This window comes from Hydra viridissima, unplaced genomic scaffold, assembly GCF_058129835.1.
Source record: "Hydra viridissima isolate aposymbiotic clone 2 unplaced genomic scaffold, HvirCarnegie_v1 scaffold_13, whole genome shotgun sequence".
Taxonomy (NCBI): Eukaryota; Metazoa; Cnidaria; class Hydrozoa; order Anthoathecata; family Hydridae; genus Hydra; species Hydra viridissima.
The window spans coordinates 1,163,206-1,181,341 of NW_028324312.1; the positions used below are offsets into that span (position 1 = coordinate 1,163,206).

Consider the following 18,136-nt stretch of genomic DNA (forward strand, 5'->3'; position numbering starts at 1 on the left):
AAGATTAACCCAGGTCTCTTAATTATGGAATGCATAAAAAATACGGATTTTCTAATAGTTTTGTTACAAAAATTTGAAATAAATATGGTCTTCATTCTTTCAAATTACAAGCTGTCCAACCGTACAAAGACTTAAGAAAAATGTGCAAAAAACCTGCTGTAGAAAGCTTTACGACAATTTTATTTCTAAATATTTCTGGATTAATAAAGACGATGAAACTTACATTGAGTGCAATCATGAAGAAAATGCTGTTTCTGGTTCTCTAAAAAGTGTCTCAATTTTACAAGCTGTGATTTGCAGCTGTGGCAAAAATCAGTATCTTATATTAGTGAGCCCACACTTACTGCTCAAATAGATGTTCAAGAGTGCTTAAAAAAATTTTTTACACCTGAATAAATCACATTATAATGGACCTGGGTTCAGGCCTGATTTAGCTTCAAGTCATTATAGATAACTGGGTGTGGAATGGTATGAGAAAAATAATGTGAGCGTAGTGCCTAAAATAACAAACTCTCCAAACTGCCCAGAACTAAGAGTTATTGAAAAGTACTGGGCTATCATTAAATGATAAATAAAAAATAACAAAACAACTTTGCGCAAGGATTAAGCTGTGCGCAACCATCGGGGACTATCAAAGTAAAAGTTTGAAATCTTATAATATGTCCACAGGAATAAAGTAATTTTATTTGAAATAATTCCCATTCGAAGGAAAGATGCATTGGAATCATTACCTAGTTTCAAATTAAAATGAATAAATGCTTTTTTCAGTAGTTTTTCTACTTTCACATTTTTTTTCATTTAAATGCTTTAAGTGGACGATTGGCGATGTTAAAGAATGTCATGTAATTCTATCAATTAAAGATAATTCAATCAGAATTAAGCATTTTATTTTATTTATTTACAAATAATAAATTCAATCAATGAAAGATAATTCTGGGGAATTTTACTCGCAAACACAGTTGTCTCTCCCAGCTGCAAACAGCTTGTCAAATCAAAGCTTTTTTTAGAGAACCACAGAGGATTTTGTTCATGATTGTACTCAAAGTAAGTTTCATCGTCTTTATTAATCCAGAAATATTTAGAAGTAAAATTGTCGTAAAGCTTTAGAGCACAGGTGTAGAAGAAATAGAGTTTATGGTATGAAATTTCACGTTGGTAAAGTCCCCAGAACCCGTCATAAGGTATTTTTTAACACACAAAGTGAAAATATAGATTTTCGATTTTTAATAAATCAAAATGAACTTCAGAAAGTGATCCATAGGATCATTGGAGAAATTCAGATTCGAAAATTGGCACCTATAGTATCTGCGCAAGTATGTTAATTTAATGGTTTTAAGAATACTTTGTTAGAAGGGAGTGAAATAAAATTTCGAAAGATCTCCAGTATTTGAAAGCTGCTACAAGTGCGTCAACTGTTTCGACGGCTGAAAGTGAGCCATCATTTTCTGGAATGAATTTTGTCATCTCTTCCGTTCAAAAATCGCTCGTAACAAAATCGGCATATAACATTATCTTAATAATCATTGGTAGGTACTAAGCATCAAGCTTGGAAGTTTCAAATGTACGATACTACTATCAACGATAATTGGTAGTTGATAAAGTAAAAATCCATACTTCCGAGACCGACGCCAACTCTTTACCTGTATCGAATGACGGGAATCGTAAAAAATGACCGATCCAGTGCCAAACGATAGTTTCCGTATCGAGCTTTGCAGGTACACCCATGAACAATAAAAATCTGAAATTGATTAAAATATCTTCAAAACATTTTTTCAAGAATAAGATATACATATAACTCATTTCCCAAACTAATCCGTTTGAATATAAGCACAGTTGCACTAAATGAGTACGATCAAAGCATGACTTAAAATTGGTACATTTTTAATTACTGACAAATGTATAAACACTAACAAAGTAATTGTTCAGGGTTTTGCTTTCATTTGTTCCAAGTGAATAACTATTAAGCTCTCATCAGTTTTTTAAATTACTGTTTTAAATGTACTTATGATAGAGATTAGCCTATGGTTTGATTTTAAACAGACTATTTGTCTTAGAGCTAATAATTTAGTATAGATGTGTATTTGTGAGAGTGAAATTCAAATATATTTTGAGAGCTGTTTTTTTTCTTTGTTTCAGTAATCATATATGTTCGATTTTGGTTTAAATGGATCCATACAGGGCAAAAATGATTAAACTTGCGAATAAATTGCGAAAAGATGAAATTGAGCAAATTAAGTATCTATGCACTAACATTGGTGAAGCCATTCTTGAAAAGGTGACAACAGGTCTTGAACTGATTAGGGTTTTAGAAATGCATGGTGTTGTTGGGTCTGAAAATTTAAATACTTTTAAAGAAATTCTTCTTATGCTTGACAGACCTGATCTTGTTGATATCTTAACTGGGGAGCATCAGGCTTCTTTCTTATGTGAGTATTATGTTAATATTTTAGGTATTTTGATTATATTTTGTTAACCTAAATTTTTAAGAGTGTCATCAATTTATGGTTTTTATTTGATGCATTTTTAAACTTGCTTATGTAATAAAATGTAATAAAAAAATATGCGGAATGTGTATAGATAAGTTCTATTCCTATCCTTTGAAAACAGTTTTTTAGCTTTTTTGTTTGCATAATGTTTTTTACCTTTTATTTTCTATGATCTTGCTTTTTTTTTTTTTTTTTGACATCTGTAACTTTTTCTTTTCCCATTACTTGATACTCATTAGCAGTCAACATCAGAAGCAAAATACTTACAGATCACATTTGTAGCCATTTTTTCTTTCCCCTTGGTAACAAATCTTCTAGCATTCCCCTGAAATTATTATATAAGTTTACTGTTGTAAAGATTTTATTAGTTAATTTTGAGCTGAATTTTATAGGGGGAAAGCAGACAAGTTTTGAAATCATTCTATGATCCTTGATAAATTTATCCTTATTATGTACATATGTTAGAACTTTTAATATTATTGTGATTGTAAAATCTTATTTTACATCTGTCATTTATGCTTTCATTGACTCACTCTTACCCATAATATTTTCAAGCTTCTGATCTACCAAAAAGCCAAATGAGGCTAGAAATCTTAAGCAAAATGAAATAATAGTGTGCTTGATCTGTTTTAAGAAGTGCTCTAGGGAGCAGACAGCGTTCCAAGCAGATCAACTCTCAAAATGTCATGAAGTAAACTTTGGCATCTGCGATGCTAATGCTCTGCAATATATCTAAAAAACAAGTGGTGACAAATACTAAAATAAAATTGTAAACAAACTTTTAACCATTTTGAGCAATATTTAGAGGATACTTACAACTGTTGAAGTTTGCAGAATTCTATATTTTTGCAACTGTTTTTTATTTTCAATTTTAAATGCATTATTAACTTGGAGTATTTTAATTTATAAGTATTATCAATAGTTTTAACTAAAAGTTAACAACCTACTAATGATATTAAACTATACCATACAATAACTAACAATCTATTGTAATAACAAAATAAATGACCTATATAATGTACTTGGAATCAGTTTTGTAATCCAAGAACCTTATTCCTTTAGCTGTATTCATTTTAGAAAGCAATTATTTCTTTGCTGATTATTATTGTCTCTGTTCTTCATTTTTTGTCAATATTTCATTATATTGGGTCATCAATGCAACACCATGTTTAGCACAATCATTTACAACTCACAATCCTTTAGTTCTAATAAGGCCTTTTTTGTATGCTGTGAGAGCCTTCCAGATACTTGCGTCAGTGGCAAGTAATGGTTGAAAATCAAGTATTCAAAAATAATGGATGACTTTAATGTTACAAAATCTTCAATTGACTTCCAATAGATGTCAGCATTTTCAGGGAATGTGCATAAAAGCCACAAAGACATACAGGAGAGATGCAAACAAGTTAAAGGACAATAATGCTTTCTCTTCTTTTGATGTCATTTTAAACTGTTTCCTAAGCATGTATATTTTGAAAGAGTAGATGACTTTTGATAACAAACGAGCTTCATGAAAAGTATCAGGTGTTCATTTTGATATTTAAGACCATGTAAAAGGTTTTAATATAGACAGTTCAACAAAAAAAAAAAAAAGTTTACTTAGCTGTGTGAACCACCTTAATGGCATACAGTAGTTTGGCCATCTAGCATGCATGATGAATTGGCCCAGCAGTTTTCCAGTAAACAATTGATGGTGGACTGCAAGGGAGAACTATTGTTAGCTTGATGCGCCTTTGATAGATATCTCTGGTCTTTAGCTCCTAAATGTGAATTCTTTTCAGCATAGTTATTGATAAAAGTAAGTGCTGATTGATGAAAGGTTTCAGTTTCCTCTTTTACTTCATGTTTTTTAAAAGTTTTTCCCTAGTTTTGCTTTAAACCTTTTGAATGTTTTGAAAAAACGAAGAGTTTCATGGTCCACTGTACAAGGTAAATATTTTGGCCAAAATCAATATTATCATATGATGACAGCAAGGTAACCACAAGATCTCTCTGCTTATTTTTCTTTCCAGAAGAGTGCATGCGGCATTTAAACTGCTAGTATTGACAGATGTTGTATCAAAGCTCAATGCTTGAACTTTATCACTGAATTCCCATTACTCTACAAGATTACACACTGTGCTGTATTCATTGTGGCTAGAGGCTAATTTTGGGAGCTTATCCTGTTCATTACCTAAAATAAACACAGGTAGCAGGTCAATGCCTGCAACTTGACAAAATCTCAAAAAGAATTTTCCCATCCCAATGAAGCAGCAGTGGAAAGTCAGGTGCAAGTTCAGACATGATTGCTTTAGTATGCTCTTTCCTAGCATTATTGTGAACTTTGAGAAAGTGGCGTCATCAAGAAAAAAGATAATTATAAGTTAGTTTTGCACAATGCACTTACACATAGTTTATTGTTATTGTAATAAAAATTGCACTTTTCATACAGAAAAATATTTGCAAGATGAATAATCAAAAATCAAAGTGTTTTTCACCAATATACCGTAGATTTCCCTAATTCCGAACAAAATCGTACTTAAAGTTGAATAACTCTGCTTGCTTTTTGAATTTAATATTAATTTTTTTGAATAAATAAACTGGAACCTAAACTGACTCGAACCATATTAAGCAACAAGTATATTTATTATAAAAATATTGTTAATTTTTAAATTTAAGTTTTTGTTCGCAATTAAGAGCACATGTTCCTAATTCCAAACGTACATATCAAATCCCAAAAAATGGCATTCAGTTTAAAAAAGTAAATAATTTATGCTAGCGTAGACCTCTAGCTTAGAGTAAGGTAAAAAGATTTTTAAAAGATTTGCTAATTTTTGACTTTTTTTTTCAGATAAATAATAACCATCAAATTCTACATCGAACAGTACGCAATTTAAATTGCCTTTTTTTTTTAAGTCGGTTTTATATTGTTGGTTTTTCAGGGTTTTAAAAACTGTTTTGCTTGCAATTAAAAAATTTAATGGTAGCAATATATATTTTGAAAATATTTTTTCATATTCTCATTACCCTAGTCTTCCAATTTGTTAATCAATTTTCCTTTTAAAAATCCCACAAAAATAAAAGATGTAACAATAAGTGAACTAAAGCTGTTCGGAATAAGGGACTGTTTGGAATTAGGAAAATCTACGATAAGTTATTAGCTGATATTTACAAATAATAGGACTAAAAGGTAATATATAATGTCATTAAGCACTGCTGTCTAGTTGAAATAAAGAGCTGAAGTTTAATCTAAGTAAAACCATAGATATGTCTAATAATCTAGGAAAATGTCTTAACCTCTGGCTTCAGTTTAATCATGCATGAAATTATAACTTTAAAATATATTTATTTCTGTGCAGATCGTAGGTTGATTTCAAAACTTGTATTTCTGGACACAGAAACATGTCTACTTTTACCCTATACAGGTGGTGCTCTGGAGTCAGCTTGAAGTTTACTTCCCATTAGATTACATCAGTACTGTCTTACACATTTAGTATCATTAAGACTGGCAGACTTCAATATAGCATGTTTAAACATGCTGTATTGTGGTCTGCAAGTCAAACATCTCCAGCTGTTCCAAATTATGTAAAAGTTTTCACCAGAGAGCAGTTTGTGTTGAGTTTTATGTATGAAATGAATCAAAAATTTTTTTCTTAATATTCACCAACTAAAAAAATGTAGATTTAAAAAATAATAGTTATTTATATTACTTATAATATGCAAGCATTTTTGTCATAAATGCTTTGTCTAAGTCATGAGTTCAAATTTGGAAAAAAAAGATTTTCAGGTATGATTTTAAATGAGCATTTTCTAAGGATGGGAAAAATTTATACTTTTAACTCATTCAATTCATTTAAGTTTCATAGAAAATTATCAGCTGTGATTTTTTTGATCACATTAGAATTTTGAAGCATTTACATTCCATTGCATGCTGGTATTGCAAAACAATTAACTTAAAAAGCTGATATTTTCATAGAAAATATCAGCTTTTTAAGTTAATTGTTTTGCAATACCAGCATGCAATGGAATGTAAATGCTTCAAAATTCTAATGTGATTTTTTTTTTCTCCTCATTTTTCTTTTATCAACTAGAAAAATCATTTAACTGAATGCAAACTTTGATATATAGGTAAAGGGAACTCAGAACTCAACGTGTTTTTTCAAAATACCTGCCAAAGTCAAGAATTTGATAAAATATTGCTTAGAAAATTATGAATATCTAGAAAAAAACTTTTTTCTCTACTGAATAAGTATTTTGTTCACTAATCCTTTAAATTTTCCTTTTACATTTTTTTTAAGAATTCTACCAAAAAAAAAAGCTAAGTTAAGGAATCTCAGAATGCTAGGTGAATGAAATTTAGTTTCAAAAAAAGTTGAAAAACTATTTGGATTCAATTATTCTTCTTGACATTTTGGTTTGGATTTTCTAACTACAATTCTTCTTTTAACCCTCCTTTATCATAATGTCCTTTTTTTCAGTTCTATGTTCTGTTTTTAGGTGTTTGTAAATGAATTCTTTGATTTTCTGTAACAAATGTTAGGTTTTGTCAGAATTGAGAAGTAATGTCAGAGGTAATTTCAGAATTAACAAGTTTTATTAAGTTAGGTCAGAAGGAAATAAAGAAAACCGATATTTTGCTTCCTTTTATACACTTTTTAGTTGAATCTTTTTAGTTTGACATGTTAAAGTGTGTTTTGATCTTCCTCTAGAGTAAAGAATGAATAAGAAATGGGAAGGGCTTTTATCTCAGAGTGACATTAACCAGCAATTCAAGATGTAATATTTTAGAAGTTGTCATAGCCATGATAAGTAAGCAGTTATAGGAAGCAGTTGAATGGTGTCAAGTATACAATAAATGTAGTTGGGCTGCAATCAGTTCAGGAAAGTTTCCACTGATAAAAGATCTTTGAAATAAGGAATGCTTGACTGTGCATCCTTTTGTTTCCTTTGGAGGAGACAGCTAAATGCATCACTATGGTTTAGCAACCTAGTGTTAAATAAATAATAGTAAAAATAAATATGAAATAAAAGCTTTTTAAACATTATCTGAGAAATATTTTTTGTCTTAAATTTAAATTTTAAAAGTGTAAAATTTGACTAAAAAAATTTGTCTTTATCATACCCAAATGCCTTAGTGCATTCTGATGTAATTGAACTTCAAATTTTAATTTTTACATTTCCACCCTTGAATATTTTAGTGCCACATTACTTGTCACTAAAAATTTATTTTGAATTTATTTTAAATTTAATGACATTTTGCCTTGATCAATTTTCTAGAAGTTGTATGTTATTACGTTTTGTATGATATTTTTGTATGATATTGAGTTTTAATTTTCAGTAGACTAATGTTTGATTTGGTAATTGAGTTGCATTTAAACGCATTTAAATATAAAATCTGATCAAAAAATAAGTCTGAACTTTGTTATTTTGTTTTGGAGTTTTGGACTGCACAAGTTTGTTAATTTATTCAATGTTTTAATGCTGCTTTGCAACTTTTTTAACTTTGCTTTTCATTTTTTAGTGCACTCACCCTGTGATCCTAAAAGTAAGTTATACAATTCCTATTTTCACTGTTATTGTTTTTTTTTTTTAATGTGATGATTATAATTTCAATATAGTTTTTTTTTTTTATGTAATGATTTTTGCTAGTTAGTTGTTTGTTATAAATATTAGTTAGTAAATTTTATAGAATAAAAATCAAGACATTATGGGCCTAGCCTATATATATTTTTTAAAGGCCAGATTTTGTAGAAAAAATTTAGGCTTGCAGCTAATTTAGATGCAATAAATTTCAAGAACTTCGGAGACAGGAAAAATTTTTTCCTGTCCTCCAAATATTTTGAAAAGTTGGAAGTAAAAACTTTTTTTCTCTAAAGCTTTTGATTGTTTTTGAGAAATACTTTTTTCTGAAAGAATATTTAACTATACAATTAAACCTGTTATTGTTGGTAATGCTTTTGCTGTTGTTGTTGTTGTTGTTGTTGTTGTTGTTGTTGTTGTTGTTGTTGTTGTTGTTGTTGTTAATGTTGCTGTTGTTGTTGTTGTTGTTGTTGTTGTTGTTGTTGGTGGTGGTGGTGGTGGTGGTAGTGGTGGTGGTGGTGGTGGTGGTTGTATTGGTGGTGGTGTTCTTTCTTCTTCCCATCTATTTCTGCCTCTGCTTCCAACAACAGCTTCTGGACAGGGTGGATTCATAAATCTTGCTATGACCTTGGCTGTGGGAGATTGACCAGCCTATTCCATAATCTGTTAAGTTTCTTCAACTGATGCTCCAGGAAATCCTCCTCCCAGGTGATTCTGATCTCCTCTGCATCCTAAGTGCCAAACTTCAGTTGCATTTGCGTTGAAGCATCTAAAACAAAATTACGGAGATGAGTAACATTTTCCAAAAAAAAAATTTTTATTATAAAAACCAAAGTTTTGCAAAAAAGTTTATCATTTTTTGAATAAGTTTAAAAAAAATTAACAAAATTAATCTTCTTTGAGAAGTTTCTAATGGTTTCAGAAAAAAAATATTATTTACAACAAATGTCACGAAAAAGTTTAAAAAATAAAAAACATGAAAAAAAAAACTAAAGAAGTAGTAATAATTAAATCAAATGTCAGCTTCTCAAAAATATTAATGAGTTAAACAGCAAACTTTTAAAACACAAAAAATCTAAATTTAATAGAAAAAAATATGTTCAAGACATTTGATATCAGTTGTTACTTTTTTTATAATTATTAACTTCTTCTGCATATACTGTGTAAACAAAATAAATGTAAATGTAGAAAAACCACTAGAAAAAGTCCTCAGCAAATTCTTACTTAAAACTAATTAATAAGTCTTATTCATCATTGTTTAATGCATTAGAGCAATAGATGATGCAATATGTGATGCAGTATATGATATATCATAAGATAAAGTATTTCAAAGAAACTAATTTATTCCTGTGGGCTCCTTGTTTCATCAATCTTACTTTACTTTTTGCAACAAGAAAAAATATCTTTTGAAAAAAGTTTTCTTTTTGGGATAAATTAATGTACTTATAACTTCAAAAAATGAATTCTACAATCCAGGAAATTGCATGAACTCATAATTATGCATGTCATTCTAATTTAAGATCTTATAGTGACAAGTCACTCAAATTTTATATCCTTAAAACAAAGTTTTTAGTTAAAAACTTTGCAAAATTTAACTGATAGCTGAGCAATAGCAGAAGATAGCTGAAAAACTGAAAGAAATCCAAGAAGGAGTAGTCCACTTAGATAAAGCTCAAGACAGGTTGGTCCACTACACCCTATTTCAACATGATAAACAAAGGACTATGGGCACTCAAAAATCACTTGCTGAATTTGACCTTGGCAAACATCTATTACAATGCAAGAGGCAGTTGGAGGTTGACATGGAGATCATGGAGTTTATTTCTTGAATAGGTAGTTGTTGTTTTTTTTTGACGAAAAGTTGTTGTTTTTAGAAATTTTTAAACGATTTCTAGAAAATATTACAAATAATTTCAACTTTTTTGGCGTTATGTTAAGTTCAATAAAGAAATTTTCGATAATATGTTTTATTTAAAAATTTTTTTTTTTTTTTTTTTTTTTTTTTTTACACTAGATTCAGCCTTTGAAGTAGTTAATGACTCAACCTTTAAGAGTTTTGTAAAGTTCTTCTAAACTACCTTCAAGAAGTACTAGTTGCCCTTATTGTACAACTCTGTTATGGGTGTGTTCAAGTCAGAACTTGAGAAAGATCTTCCAGACTGCAGAGGTTTTGCCCTGGCAACTGATTGGGGGACATTTAAAGATGAGAATCCCTTCATCTCACTCGCTCTGCATTACATCAGTAAAGATTTCAAATTAAAGAAGTTCATCCTGAACTTTAATGATTTTACTGGAAGCCACACCTCCTAAATGATAGCAAAGGTTTCTTTTTTATTTTCATGAAAATTTATGTTAGGTTTCAATAAAATTTGAATCTTGTAAATACTAACAAAATACAAGAGAATACAAGGAAATTAATTTCAAGTCATTTTTTTTATTGTTTAAGGAAAAAAGTAGTATTTATGATAAAAGTTTTTAGGTTTAAAAAAAAAAAAACGTTGAGTTCAAGGGACCTTTCTTTAAATAGGGATCAAATGATTGCTGAGTATCCTGCATTAAAGGAAGTCAAGAGAAAAGTGATTGTTCATGATGCTGCTGCACTCATGAAAGCTACCAATCCATTGTTGACAGTTGGTGGTTGTTCCTCTCTATTTTGTGGTGGCCACTTGCTAAATACTGTTCTGAACAAAGCCACCAACAAAGCTGAACTACTCAATGACGTCATTGATATTACCACCAAACTCTCCAACAAAGTCCACAAAGCATGCCAATTGATTGAGAAGGAGTGCAGGGAATGCATGCCAATTGATTGAGAAGGAGTGCAGGGAAATGGAGTATAAGGTGAGGAGTTTAATATTGTAAGGTGCAACAATTTTACTGACTTTTGATAAATTTGTATTTTTTTTCAGAATTAATTACCAAAATAACAAAATATTGGGTGCGACATTGATTTGCAAACTTTTGGAATTTCTTTTTCAGTCATGGAACCACAGAACATTTTATTAAGCTGATATGCACATCAGAAGTAACTTTTTCTTTCTCTTTGATAGACTGGTGGGCTATATTTCTCTCTATTAGAAGTGATGATTCCTAACATCATGATAGACTGGGGGTTCTTGATTTGACACAGGTGGTGCCCTGTCACATTTTTGCTCTTTGAATCTGTCATTTTGCCTATTGATCACTCAGTCAGTGCTTAAAAGTTTTTCATCAGAGAAAATTTTAGCTGTTGACAAAGCATGGCTTTTCAGCTGATTCAGAAGTTTCTTTGATTGCTCCATTTTCAAATTTTTCAGCTTTTCTGTCAAATGTTCTTATGTAGGTTGGGCTAAACTGACTTTTTCAAGCGATTTTAGGGTTCTTCAATATTAAATCCTACTATGGGGTTAGGGTTCATCAATATTAAATCCTACTATGTCCAACATTTCTGATGGGCATAAAAAGATTCTTTTCAACTTTTTAAGCTTTCAGTAAGGGTATTAGGGCTCTTTCAGCACTGTCACATGTTTTCACTTTGTAAAAATGTAGTTTTAGAAACTCCAGAAATACCAATCACTTCACTTGCTTGAATCAAATTAAAAACTTCAGTTCCTTTGGCTTCCATTGTAAAACTTTTAACTAAGATATTTTTTATTCGCATTTTTATTTAAATTTAAGTCGATCAATGAACATTATTCCACAAAAACAAATTTTAGAAATTTTTAATTTACATCAAAAAACCAAATGTTTGTCTGCAAATTGCTGCCTTACCCTGCATTTAACAGGTGTTGAAAAATGATAAGAGATTTCAGAGAATTGTTATGAGAAAAACTCCTATTCTATGGATATAGTTAGCATTTTTATTTCTTTTTTTTTTATTTAAGGAACTAAACAGGTCTCAGCTAGTCTGAGTGATGAAGAAGTCTCTATTGAAGATAATGATTTCTTGCAGGAGATGGAGTCATGTGGCAAACTTAAGAACCACAAAATATAAGGTAATTTAGAGTATTTTTTTTTTTTTTGAATAAATTTATTGGAAGCAATAATTTTTAGTAGAGATCAGTAAATCTTCAAATCAATCAAAAAAGTTTGAGAATTTTTTTTTTTTTCTAAGTAATTGAATGTGATAATTTTCAGTGGACAACAATTTTTTTTTTTATTAGAGATCAGAAAATAATTAAATGTATTGAGAAAGTTTTCTTCTTTCAGCCAACAATGAGCTACACTGCAAAAGGAGATTAATGAATATCAAGCCATGCTTCAGATACCTGAAAGGCACAGAGTTGGTCCTCTACTATAGTGGAAAACCATCAAGGCATACCTACCTCTACTTTCAAAAATTGCTAGGAAGTGGGTCTGTGATTCAGCTGCATCAAGCAATAGTGAGATGTTGTTCTTACAAAGTGGCAACATCATAGCTTCCAAAAGGTAGAACTTGGACACTACAATATACAAAAAGTTGGCTCTAATAAAAGTCAACTATGAGCTGCAAAAAAAAAAGCAAAGTCAAACTGCTTGCAGATAAAGAAATAGAAGAAATGGTCAAAGAAATTACAGAACAGGAAGAACAAGAAAATGTTTTGAATTTTTTCCCCAAACTAAAAGCTTTATCCCTCGTCTCAGATTGTATATTTAAAATAAAAACTAGTCCTTTACAGGATAATTCCTACTTATTAGTTGTTGTAATTTTACTAGAAATCTGGACCTTCTGATGAAATCCCCAAACTGTGGCTATAGCCATAGGATTTCCTTCAGAAAGAGTTTAATCTGATTTACATCCTCTACTTGAAATAATCTTAAACAATTCCCAACAGTTTTTATCCAAGCCCAAATAGGTTCTATTAAATTCAAATCTAGTAATTATGTGAATTGGGGTATTAAATTTGTTTCATTTTCTTTTGTCTATGGTTTGACTATACAAGCTGGATAGATAAAATTTATCTTGGAGGAACTTAGCCTCTGGCAGTCAATATCATCTTTTTAATAACTAAATATACACTGTCTTTCTAAAGTTATATATTTCTTACTGTATTTGAAAAAATGTTTTTCATGGCTTTGTTAAAGCTTCTTGTAAGTTGATAAAGAAATTTTGAATTTTGGTTTATAAAGCATAATATTGATCTTGCAATCTAGATTTTTTTTGGGTCTCTCAAACTCAGGGTAAAATTGGATGACACCTATTTTGTTAAGAGTTTTTAGAGTACTCCTGATTCAAATCTCAGACCTTGAAACTGACCTTGAAAAAAAAATTTTACTTTTAAGTTTGTATTTCTAGTTTGCATATTAATTTCAGCAACTCCATTGCATACTCCAAAAAAGACTGATGAATTGAATTCAATAATTAATGAAAAGGTCAGCTTCTCTCTTGGAAGTGATTGGCGTAGGTTTGGACGTTGCCTCAATTTAGAAGAAGCTGTTCTTGAGCATATTGATTCTGATAACCGTAAAATATCTGAAAAGGCTTCGAAAGTTTTAACATCATGGAATCAAAAACAAAAAAATCCAACATGGGAACAGTTAAAAAAAGAACTAGAAAAGTTTGAGCGCTTTGACATCATTAGAACAGTTGAGAAAGAAATTAAAATTCATGATACTGCTCAAATAGAGTTGAACAAGACTGAAAAAGGTTTTTTACTTTTTGAGTAATTGTATGTATGTATGTATGTATGTATGTATGTATGTATGTATGTATGTATGTATGTATGTATGTATGTATGTATGTATGTATGTATGTATGTATGTATGTATGTATGTGTAAAAGTATTGATCTTGACAAAATTAGTTCTATCTTTGATATCAATTTATGTTAGCAAAATCTGATTGTGTTGCTGTTCAAGACAGTAATTCTATTGGCCACTTATCTTCTAATAAAATGGAATTAGATAGCGCTCCTGTAATTGTCCAATCTAACAACAATAAAGTATGAATTTTGTTATTTCTATATACTTATATAATTGTTTGTTCATGTGTATTCCTTTTACTATGTGTCTTCATCTCATGTGTGTCTTGACTTTTGTATGTGTATTCATTTCAATATTAAAAAGTTTAGTTTCTTGGTATAATTTTCTGTAACCCTTGCAAAGTTTGTGAGAGTTCTTCTAATTTTTGTTAGTACATTCCCTGACAAAATTTTAAGACCACATAGTTTTAGTTATTAACAGCAACAACTCATAAAAGTAATAGCAACAACTCATAAAAATTGTTAATGTACTTAATTAATATGCACATAAAATAAATTGAAATACTAAAAACTTTTAGTATTTAAGAAGATAATAGATTCGAAAAGGGCATCAAATAATTATTTTCTTTGTTTGTAACCAATTTTTTTTATATGACTTGAGTTATGGATGCTAGCTTCCATCTTGTTGAAATTTGGATATTTACTACATATTTTTTTAAAGCAAGGTAACAAACTTTAAGTAGTTCTCTATAGTCTTGAGAATCTAGATTGCCTTCAACAAATATGATGTTTAATATTTCTTTACTTCTAAAGGCTGCTAAAATCATTAAACTACCACCTCCAAAATTAGATTTAGATAAAAATTTTTCTTCCTTTCTTAAATCATGCAAATAATACTGGTCCATCAGTAAATTGAACTTCTTTTCAACAGACCATACAACATCATTCCAATCAAACTTTGTTTCAATCCAATTTCTAACAAACTCAAGTCCAGCTTCTTTTTGTCTTTGAGTAATTGCTGGTTTTCTTTTTAATTTCTTACGATTAATTAATGGATTTGACTCGAATACTCGTTCAATAGTTCAAACACTTGCAACTAACGATAAATCACATTTTATTTTCTCAGCAGTGACTGTTTAAATGCTTACTAACTTAAATCTTGCTTGTTGAACCTGTTTATTATCTTTTTATGTCCTCTTGTCATAATCTTAAACATATTTTCGTTCCTTTCTTTCTTTATTTTTTTTGCTAATTCTCTTTTATTTAATTCTTTGAATAAAGAGCATCAATTTTACCAGGCTCGTAATTAATGATGTCTTTTGGTTTGCCCATTTTTAAAATTAAACAAGATAATCTAAAACAAGTATAGTTTAAAAAATTCATGATATGTTTAATTTATATAAAAATGATATAAAGAAAAATTCTAAAACGTTTTAAAAAAAAAGTTGGTCCAAATTTTTTAGATATTTCAAGCTAACTATACATTTGTTTCAATGCATTAGTACAAACTATTAGTACAAACTATTAGTACAAACTATACATCAGTACAAAAACCCTCAAATTGTTGTTTTCTAAAAGATTTTTTATTGATTATAAATTGGTCAGCTTTTCCAACCAGCCAAGTTTACCTTTTTTTTATAGATTTGTACTCTCCGAAATTCTCTAAAACTTCTAAATACCTGTACTCTTGGTACAGGTATTCAGAAGTTTTAACTAGCTTACTTCCAGTGACTTTGACACTTCAATCTAGTAATCATGAAACCTATGAGATATGATTACCTTCCCGATGTGATGTGAGCAACAAGACCAAAGAAGTTGGTGATTAAGTTGCTGCACAGGCAGCAATAGTTTGATCAGTTTCTGTAAAGTTGTATCAAGGACCATATCAAGGACCATGTTTATCAAGGACCATGTTTTTATAGCTGTGTTCAAAAAAGTTGTAGTGACTAAAAAATTTAGGTTTTAAGTTTTTTTATTTATGAAGAAAAAAACTTTTATTCACAGAAGAGTATTTCTAACAACTGCAGTTAAAAAATAGTGAGCAGGTGATACTCGTAGTACCAAACATATAAAATCTAATCACACTTCCCATAATACAAGATTAACATTATTATTATTATTATTATTATTATTATTATTATTATTATTATTATTATTATTATTATTATTATTATTATTATTATTATTATTATTATTATTATTATTATTATTATTATTATTATTATTATTATTATTATTATTATTATTATTATCATCAATTATTATTATTATTATTACTATTATTATTATTATTATTATTATTATTATTATTATTATTATTATTATTATTATTATTATTATTATTATTATTATTATTATTGTTATTATTATCATCATCAATTATTATTATTATTAATTTACTTACTATTGTTAATATTATTAGTTTATATAATGCTGTATTCTTAGTGCAATAGCGGCATACTCAACATGATAGCTACTATATTTTTGGTGAATAAATACATAATCATACGTTGAGGAGGGCAAACCGTAAGCAACTTTATTTCGGCTTAGCCTCCAACGTACGATTGTGCGCTTGCGCTTTAAGCCTCAACTCCCTGTGATCGAACAAGGATCACATATAAGTGCTAATGTCTTTGGAGCAATTAAGAATACAAAGGAGGGAGTAACTGCAAACTGTAACTCTGATTAAATAATAAAATACATACACACAATTGTCCCCTTAATTAGAGAAGTTGGAACTAACTTTTTTTGTTGAGATAGAAACAGGAGGTAGTTTTACCTTCTTGTTGTTACTCCATATTCATTTGGAAATGTTGGATCAGGGCTTAAATTTTCGTCGGATTTCTTAACATTTCTGGTGACACTAGAAATTTATTAAGAATATGTTTAGCTTGTTCTAACCTTTTTAAATATATTTTAATATAAAGCACATCTTTTACTAAGTTTTCTTAAAAAAAAATTATTTGCTTATGTTTTAGAGCTTTTAGCAAATGTAAAAGTCACTTAAGGTTTGTCTTGATTGAATTACGCTTTGAAAAATTTACTTCTCTATTAAAGTACATTTTTTTATCCGTTACAATTTCAATTTAAATGATTTGTTGTGTTTCCCATTTCTTTTTTTATTCTTTCTTTTTTAGCGCTGAAAATTAAATTGTAACTGTGTATTGACTGTCATTGAAATGATGAAACATCGCAATAAATCAAGATGGCGGTTTTGTATCGAACCATGACGGCGTTTTCGTTATGAATCATTAAGGCATCGTAACTAATAGTGGAACTGATTCTGGTTTTTTTTTTTTTTTTAACTTTTTTTATGTATTTTTTTTTTTTTTTTTTGTTTTTTTCTGTCACATCCCATTTCAGCAATTTTGTATATTGAATAATAGAATTTTTGTTTTTAAACTAGATATTTGATGTACAATGAAAATTTTTATGCTGACTTTTAAACAAAACTATTTTTAAAACGACGATGACGATCAAATCTATTTTAAAAAATTCATCCTTAAAAATAATAAATATTAATGGAGTTGTTTGAGGATGATGAGCCAGTTGATGATAATCAACGTTAGTGTGTGTTATTAATTTAAATATTCATGGGGTTGGAATATTTTAATGTGATGAGGGGGTTTAAAAATATTCTAATGTGATGAGGGGGGTTAAAAAAAAAAAGAAATCTTTCTTTTCATGGAAGTTACATTTTTGATAAATTCTCGGGAAACTTTGGAAATAAATTTTGCAATTCACCAATCAAATCAATATCGCCATAAAATGATTTGATTGGTGAAAATGTTGTTAAGACTTCGATAATTTATTTCTGTTTATATTGACTGGTTCAATACAAGTTTGCGCTATTGTTGTAAAATACTTGAACAAATGCTCCAGGGGTCAATATTACAAAATATACGCCTTTTAAAACATTTAACGTCGATTTTTTACTTTTTTAATAAAGTACGAAAAAGTTTTAGTAGATATGTATGCGTTTGTTTTACATTATCAACCCTAAATTAAAGTAATTTATGGAGGCAGCAGTATTACTAGAATTTGGTGCACGTCTTTTAGGTGAAACAAGAAGAAGGTTTACGAATTTTATTTTAAAAAACGATTCTATAGCAAACTGATCTATATATATTTCGCGGGTATATATTAACTTTCGTTGATTACGATGTGTTTTCTGTAAATAAAAAAATTTCGTGCCACGGTGTTTCAGCCGCTGACCAACAGCCGTCCCACAGTGACTCAGGATGTTCAAAAAACGGCAAAAGCTTGATAAAAATTGTAAATAAGCATATTATATATGAAAATAATAGTTTTTGGGTCAAACAATTCAAATTTGTTAACAAAATTATTTTTGACTCGTATATTGCGTGCATAGGCGTTCACTCGCGCGTAAAAAATAAGTTTAATTAGAATTTCAGGATTTTCAAGCCAATTCACA

General features: G+C 29.3%; 1 protein-coding gene and 1 long non-coding RNA gene across 2 annotated transcripts; both read left to right on the forward strand.

Annotated features, from left to right (window-relative positions):
• The first annotated feature begins 1,635 nt into the window (after positions 1-1,635).
• LOC149879951 (FAS-associated death domain protein-like) lies at positions 1,636-17,853 on the forward strand. The gene is made up of 7 exons (XM_090070966.1): positions 1,636-1,873; positions 2,137-2,426; positions 7,984-8,007; positions 13,315-13,647; positions 13,832-13,941; positions 16,680-16,709; positions 16,839-17,853. The coding sequence occupies exons 2-6, from the start codon at positions 2,165-2,167 to the stop codon at positions 16,686-16,688; spliced, it is 738 nt and encodes a 245-aa protein (XP_089927092.1). The 5' UTR covers positions 1,636-1,873; positions 2,137-2,164; the 3' UTR covers positions 16,689-16,709; positions 16,839-17,853.
• LOC149879952 (uncharacterized) lies at positions 8,535-12,675 on the forward strand. Its single transcript, XR_016446465.1, has 4 exons — positions 8,535-9,875; positions 10,057-10,364; positions 10,570-12,016; positions 12,231-12,675. It is a non-coding gene; the product is annotated as an uncharacterized LOC149879952 (long non-coding RNA).
• Positions 17,854-18,136: the final 283 nt, after the last annotated feature.

Bases quoted from the DNA above. Each gene is read 5' to 3' on its own strand.
- LOC149879951 (XM_090070966.1), top strand. From the start codon at position 2,165: ATGGATCCATACAGGGCAAAAATGATTAAACTTGCGAATAAATTGCGA. The intron at 8,008-13,314 runs GTAAGTTATACA...TATTAATTTCAG, and splicing joins CTCACCCTGTGATCCTAAAA to CAACTCCATTGCATACTCCA. The intron at 13,648-13,831 runs GTTTTTTACTTT...AATTTATGTTAG, and splicing joins GTTGAACAAGACTGAAAAAG to CAAAATCTGATTGTGTTGCT.